This window comes from Pipistrellus kuhlii, unplaced genomic scaffold (assembly GCF_014108245.1).
Source record: "Pipistrellus kuhlii isolate mPipKuh1 unplaced genomic scaffold, mPipKuh1.p scaffold_m20_p_177, whole genome shotgun sequence".
In the NCBI taxonomy this organism is placed as follows: domain Eukaryota; kingdom Metazoa; phylum Chordata; class Mammalia; order Chiroptera; family Vespertilionidae; genus Pipistrellus; species Pipistrellus kuhlii.
The window spans coordinates 42501-50000 of record NW_023425490.1 but is presented as its reverse complement, the minus strand read 5'-3'; the positions used below and the strand labels follow the sequence as shown (position 1 = coordinate 50000).

Below are 7500 nucleotides of genomic sequence, written 5' to 3'. Positions count from 1 at the left end.
AAGGGCATGGACCTTGGTGGCGGGCACATCCCCAGTCGGAGGTGTGCAGCTGATGGATTTTTTTTGTTTTGTTTTTTAATATACAATATTTTATTGATTTTTTTACAGACAGGAAGGAAGAGGGATAGAGAGTTAGAAACATCGATGAGATAGAAACATCGACCAGCTGCCTCCTGCACGCCCTCCTCTGGGGATGTGCCTGCAACCAAGGTCCATGCCCTTGACTGGGAATCGAACCTGGGACCTTTCCATCCGCAGGCTGATGCTCTATCCACTGAGCCACACCGGTTTTGGCCCTTTTTTTTTCCTTCTTAAGAATTTGTCCGTTTTATCTCTCTGGGTCCATAAATAGACTTTTAGCCCTAACTGGTATAGCTCAGTGGGTAGAGCGTCGGTCTGCGGACTGAAGGGTCCCGGGTTCGATTCCCGGTCAAGGGCATGGGCCTTGGTGGCTGAGGGCACATCCCCAGAGGGGGGTGTGCAGGAGGCAGCTGATGGATGTTTCTAACTATCTCCCTTCTCCTCTGTAAAGAAATCAATAATATAAGGGCATGTACCTGGGTTTCGGGCACATCCCCAGTAGGGTGTATGCAGGAGGCAACTGATGGATGTTTCTCTCTCAACGATGTTTCTTACTCATTTTCTCTCTCTCCCTTCCTCTCTATAAAAAAAATCAATAATATATATATATATATATATATATATATATATATATATATATACCGTGTTTCCCTGAAAATAAGACCTATTTACAGGTTTCCTTCTGAGTGAAATATAAGGCATCCCCCCCCGAAAATAAGCCCCCCCCCCCCCAGGCTCTGTCTCATAATGCTATTGCTAACCATGAGAGATTTGGTCCACTGATTCTGAAAAGAAACGGAGTCACAAGAAATTCACCAGGAAATTCAGGAATTGGATGGTTAGGATGATGTTCCAGAAGACGATGACACGATTGTCATTGAATCAATGAGTAAATTCTCGATCCTGTAGGACTCACAGTGTGTCTGGTTTGTGCTGACAACGACCGTACTGCCGTACCGTCTGCAGGTAATAAATTTCCTTTATTTTCATTGAACCATACATGTGTGCCTTATTCTTCTTCATGGAAAGATAAGACATCCCCTGAAAATAAGACCTGGCGCATCTTTGGGAGCAAAAACTATTGTAATATAAGACACTGTCTTATTTTTGGGGAAACAGGGTATATACATATATATATATATATATATATATATATATATATATATATATGTGTGTGTGTGTATATATTTGTGTGTTTTTTTTAATTTAAAAAGAGACTTTTAATTGTGGGCCTTTTCCAAAAAAAGAAGAAAACAAAAAATAAAACAATCAAGTCTCTTTCGCACTGAACCAGCTGGCAACTGTCCGTCTGTTGGGCGAGCAGGGTCAAGGTCACACACCCCGTGTTTGCAGAGACCAGACCGTGTGTGTTTATATTTAGAACCGGATCGATCTGCAAGCATTTCTGAGCTCTGCCCCCGGAGGAGATGAGCAGCGGGGCGACCTGGGGCCAGTCCCTGTCCCTGTCCTGTCTGCAGAGTTTGCTCCCCGTTAGCCCAGAGCGACTCTTGGGTCCGGTTTCTGTTTCTGTTTTTTATCTGCAACTGTTTCCTCCAGGATTCTAGCACAGGACGCAGCCCGCAGACGTGCAGCGCCCAGCGGGTGGACATAAGTAAGTGTTGCTTTTTTTTTATTTTGTAATTTTTTGGTTTGTTTTTGTCCTAGGAAGCCTGCTGGAGGGGAGGGGGAGGGGGCTATGGGGTCCGGACTTGGGGTGTCTCGGCGGCCACCCCCTTGAGCATATTCTGAGCTGATGTCTGTGTGCACGGGGCCGTCCTGGCTGGTGAAGGCGGGGTGTCCAGGGTGGGGGCCTCGGGGTGCACCCAAAGCGAGCCTCTCACATGTATTCCTTGCGTGCAAGCTGCTGTTTCAACTTAAGGCTTTTGGGTTTGTTTGTTTTTTTAATAAAAAAAAATATATATGGATTCTGGATTCTGAGCTGGCGGGACACTCCGGAGGGTCCTGGCACCCGCGCCCCACGGGTATGGGGGGGGCTGGGCAATGCGAGGTGCAATCCCCTCTAAAGCGGGAGGTGCAGCAGCCTGCACCCCGAGGCCGGCCTGCAACACCCCAAATTCCCCCCACCCCCACCCCCGATCGAGGGCTTTGCAAATGCCTCAGGACACGGGTCAGAGGTCCCGGGACCGGCAGGTGCAGGATGGGCGGCTTCTGGGCAACGTGCAACGTGCAACCGGCCAGGTCAGGGGTGCAGCCTCGGTGCAGCCGGGGAAACTGAGGCCCGAGCTGCGCGCGCACCTCCTGGCCGGCGGCGGCGGAGGTGGGAGGTGGAAGTGCGTCCTTCTGCGCCCCGCGACCCCCGCCCGGCGGCGGGGCCACCGGAAGTGGGTGCCCCGGATGTGACCCCAGCGCGCGCATGCGCACGCCCCCTCCGGGGGGGGGGGGGGGTCGCGGTCATGGCGGCCGCCACCCCCTTCCCTTCGCCTCCCCCGCCCCCCGCGACCCCTGACCCCGAGGGCCCGCAGCGGCCGCCCCGCGCCGTCCCTCACCCCCGCGGGATGCTTCCTACCGAGGAGGAGGCCGTCCATGTCAAAGAGCAAGTGCGTGACGGGCCGCAGGGAGGCCGTGGGCGCCGCCATTGCTGCCGCCGGGTCCGCCAGGTGAGGGCGGGGGGAGGGGGGAGGGGAGGGGGCGCGCGCACGCGCGCTCTGGGCGACGCCGGGCACGCTCGAGCCCGGCTGCGCATGCGCGCCCACGGCCGCCTCGGGGAATACGCGCGACCTGGAGCGTAACGCGCACGCGCACGCACGCACGCACGCACGCACACGCGCCGTCGGCCCTGTTCGGGGACGCGCCGTTTCCTGTGCGCGCGCGCTCGCGCTGGACCTTGTCCTGCGCATGCGCACATGGGCTTTGGGGGGCGGGAGGTGGGGGGCTGTAGCCCTGGAACCGCGGGGGCTGCTGGGAGGATGTTGTTGTCAGTCCAGGGACCGATATCGCCGATTTGGGGGGGCAAATGCATGGCTGGGATCTGGACGCAGTGCGGATGGAGGGTTGTTGGCGCGCGATGGCGTCCCTGCGGGCCCTGGGGTCAAGGTGCACGCAGACCAGGGCCTCTGTCCCGGGACCTCCTGGGTGGTCCTCCGAGCCCCGGCGCATGCGCAGAGGAGCTAAGGTCTGTAACCTTGGCAACTGCATCTTGATTGACAGCTCCTAGCATCCTTATCTGGTGCATGGTCCCCGGGCCAGGACCCAAGGCCGCGGAGGAGTCTGATGGGAAAGACGTGTCCTAGGAAGACTTTTTAAATTTATTTTTATTTTAAAAATTGTCCTTTTAGTTTTGCCCATGTATCGATTTTGTCAGCCTGCGGACTGAAGGGCCTCGGGTTCGATTCCAGTCAAGGGCATGGACCTTGGTGGCGGGCACGTCCCCAGGTGGGGGTGTGCAGGAGGCAGCTGATGGGTGTTTCTCTCTCATCATCGATGTTTCTAATCTCTATCCCTCTCCTTTCTTCTCTGTAAAAAATCAATAAAATAGCCAAAACCGGTGTTGCTCATTGGGTAGAGCGTCAGCATGCAGACTGAAGGGTCCCGGGTTCGATTCCAGTCAAGGGCATGTACCTTGGTTGCGGGCACGTCCCCGGTGGGGGGTGTACAGGAGGCAACCGGTCGACGTTTCTCTCTCATCGATGTATCTAGCTTTCTGTCCCTCTATCTTCCTCTCTGTAAAAAAAAATCAATAACATATATTACAATAAAAAAAAACTCTTACCGGTCATTACGACTGGATGTCTGGCCGGCCGGCCAACTGGCCAGTAGCTATAACACGTACTGACCACCAGGGGGCAGATGCTCAATGCTGTCCACAGCCCACCTCCTGCAGCCTGCCAACCTCCCATGGTCCCTCCCCACCCCCCTCTCCTGCCAGCCAGCCCTGATCGGCCCCCATCGGCAGCCAGGCTGGGGGACCCCACCCCTGCACAAATTCATGCACCAGGTCTCTAGTAGTTAAATATGGCCACTCTAACCGAGACCGGTTTGGCTCAGCGGATAGAGCGTCAGCCTGCGGACTGAAAGGTCCCAGGTTCGATTCCCGGTCAAGGGCACGGACCTTGGGGTTGCGGGCAGGTCCACGGTAAGGGGGGTGCAGGAGGCAGCTGATCGGATGTCTCTCTCTCATCGATGTTTCTAACTCTCTGTCCCTCTCTCTTCCTCTCTGTGAAAAATCAATAAAGTATTTTAAAAATAAAATAAATAAAAATAAGGCCCCTCTCTTAGTTTCCGGGAGTTGGAACTCCCACATATATATATTTTTTTGTGGGTGGGGGGGAGGGATGAAGGGCGGACTCAGGGTATGCACCCCTTCACAAACTCAGCCCACAGACAAGGGCGCGTCGGCTACAGAGTTCCTCCCCTTTGTTCTGGAGACAGAGAGACACCAAAGCTAGTGTCTTTCCTGTTGTGACAATCGCATTGCTGTGCGTTTCCTCGGACAAAAGGCCTGTTTGAAAAGGGATCAGCGATCAGCAGGCCAGGACTCAGCTTCCGAAACTGCAGAGCAACTGGGAGGCTCTACTTGATCTCTCTCTCTCTCTCTCTCCCTTTCTCTCTATCTCTTTTTTATATATATATATGTTATTGATTTATTTTTTTAATATATTTTATTGATTTTTTTACAGAGAGGAAGGGAGACAGATAGAGAGCTAGAAAGGTCAATGAGAGAGAATCATCGATCAGCTGCCTCTTGCACACCCCCCACCGGGGACGTGCCCGCAACCAAGGTCCATGCCCCCGACCAGAATCGAACCCGGGACCCTTCAGTCCGCAGGCCGACGCTCTATCCACTGAGCCAAACCGGTTTCAGCATATTTTACTGATTTTATAAAAAAAAAAATTTTCACCACTTTATTAGATAGGATTGATTTCGGAGAAGAAGGGGCGGGGGGGAGAAAGGGAGATAGAAACATGCAGGAGAAAAGAGAATCACGGACCGGCTGCCTCCCGCACGCCCCCTCCTGGGGACGGAGCCTGCAGCCCAGGCCTGTGTCCTTGGCCGGGAATCGAACCCTGACCTCCTGGTTCACAGGTTGATGCTTAACCACTGAGCCATGCTGAGCAGGCAATGTAGAACTCACTCTATGTATCATGTTTATCTATCTATCTATCTATCTATCTGTCTGTCTCTATCATCTATCTCTACCATCTACCTATCATCTATCTATGTATCTATTCATCTATCTATCTATCTCTATCTATCTCTACCATCTACCTATCTATCATCTATCTATTCATCTATCTATCTATCTATCTCTATCATCTATCTCCACCATCTACCTATCTATCATCTATCTATCTATTCATCTATCTATCTATCTATCTATCTATCTCTATCATCTATCTCCACCATCTACCTATCTATCATCTATCTATCTATTCATCTATCTATCTATCTATCTATCTCTATCATCTATCTCTACCATCTACCTATCTATCATCTATCTATCCATCTATCTATCTATCTCTATCATCTATCTCCACCATCTACCTATCTATCATCTATCTATCTATCTATCTATCTATCTATTCATCTATCTATGTATCTATTCATCTATTTCTATCATCTCTACCATCTACCTATCTATCATCTATCTATCTATTCATCTATCTATCATCTATCTCTACCTTCTACCTACCTATCTATCTATCATCTACCTAATTTATTTTAATTTATTTCAGAGAGAAAGGGAGAGGGAGAGAGAGAAACATCCATGACAAGAGAGAACCACGGACCGGCTGCCTCCCGCACGCCCCCTGCTGGTTGGGGACGGAGCCCACAACCCGGGCCTGTGCCCTTGGCCGGGAATCGAACCCGTGACCTCCTGGTTCACAGGTCGAACCTCAGCCACGGAGCCTGGCCGGCCGGGCGAGGAGCTCCTTGCCCCTTACAGAGTGGATGGAAGTCATGCCAGGGTGCCAGCTGGCCGGAAGCAGCCAGCGGGGGCGGGACCGGTCCTGCGGCCGCCGCCCCATCCTGGCCCAGTGCCCCACGCCCGGGTCCGAGGCTCCAATCCACAGGCCACGTGGTGTCCGCCGTGGCCCATGGCGGCCTCCGGCCACTCGACGGTCCCCGATGCTCTCCCCTTTTCTATGTCTAACTCCCGGTCCCCCCAAACACCTCACCCGCATTCTGTATTTCTTCATTTTTAAAAAAATATATTATATTGCCGGAACCGGTTTGGCTCAGTGGATAGAGCGTCGGCTTGGGGACTGAAGGGTCCCGGGTTCGATTCTGGTCGGGGGCATGGACCTTGGTGGCTGAGGGCACATCCCCAGTGGGGGTTGTGCAGGAGGCAGCTGATCGATGACTCTCTCATCGATGTTTCTAACTATCTCTCTCCCTTCCTCTCTGTATAAAATCAATAAAATATATTTAAATATATATATATATATATTATATTGATTTTTTTTTTTTACAGAGAGGAAGGGAGAGGGAGAGAGAGTCAGAAACATCGATGAGAGAGTCATCGATGAGCTGCCTCCTGCACGCCCCCCACTGGGGATGTGTCCACCACCAAGGTCCATGCCCCTGACCGGGAATCGAACCCGGGACCCTTCTGTCTGCAGGCCGACGCTCTATCCACTGAGCTGCACCGGTCAGGGCTCACCCACATTCTTTAAAAGCAAAGGATGAGCTCACCCCGACCGGCGTGGCTCCGTGGTTGAGTGTTGACCTGTGAACCAGGAGGTCAAGGGTTCGATTCCCGGTCAAGGGCACAGGCCCGGGTTGTGGGCTCCATCGCCAACCAGTAGGGGGCGTGCTGGAGGCGACCAGTCCATGATTTTCTCTCTCATCATAGATGTTTCTCTCTCTTTTTCTCTGTCTCCCTTCCTCTCTGTAATCAATACAAATAATATTAGAAAAAGAAAAACAAAACACATTTAAAAAAATATATATATATATGTTTAAAGACATAAACCCAGCCCTGGCTGGTGTAGCTCAGTGGGTAGTGCGTCAGCCTGCAAACTGAAGGGTCCAGGGTTCGATTCCCGGTCAAGGGCACAGGCCCGTGTTGTGGGCTCCATCCCCAGTGGGGAGCGTGCAGGAGGCAGCCGGTCCATGATTCTGTCTCCTCATGGATGTTCCTGTCTCTCTCTCTCTCCCTCTGCCTTCGTCTATGTCAGGGACATCAATAATATAAACAGCCGAGACCGGTTTGGCTCAGTGGACAGAGCGTCGGCCTGGGGACTGCAGGGTCCCGGGTTCGATTGCCGGTCAAGGGCAGGGACCTTGGTGGCTGAGGGCACATCCCCAGAGGGGGACTTGCAAGAGGCAGCTGATCGATGATTCTCTCTCATCGATGTTTCTAAATCTCTATCTCTCTCCCTTCCTCTCTGTACAAAATCAATAAAATATATATATTTTTAAAAATAATAATCATATAAACAAAATCATAATAATGA

The 7500-nt window shown here is 52.1% G+C and overlaps 2 protein-coding genes across 3 annotated transcripts in view; one reads left to right on the top strand and one right to left on the bottom strand.

Annotated features, from left to right (window-relative positions):
• The window catches only part of LOC118721081 (pseudouridine 5'-phosphatase), a 23666-nt gene extending 20900 nt beyond the window's left edge, over positions 1-2766 (bottom strand). For both annotated transcript variants that reach the window (XM_036441613.2, XM_045582926.1), the window contains exon 1: positions 2609-2766. In XM_036441613.2, the coding sequence (XP_036297506.1) occupies positions 2609-2678 (70 nt within the window). In that variant the 5' untranslated portion in view covers positions 2679-2766. The remainder of the gene's footprint in view (positions 1-2608) is intronic.
• The window catches only part of STS (steroid sulfatase), a 43530-nt gene continuing 37528 nt past the window's right edge, over positions 1499-7500 (top strand). Inside the window, exon 1 of the mRNA XM_036441612.2 lies at positions 1499-1693. The gene's annotated coding sequence lies outside the window, so the exon portion shown is untranslated. The remainder of the gene's footprint in view (positions 1694-7500) is intronic.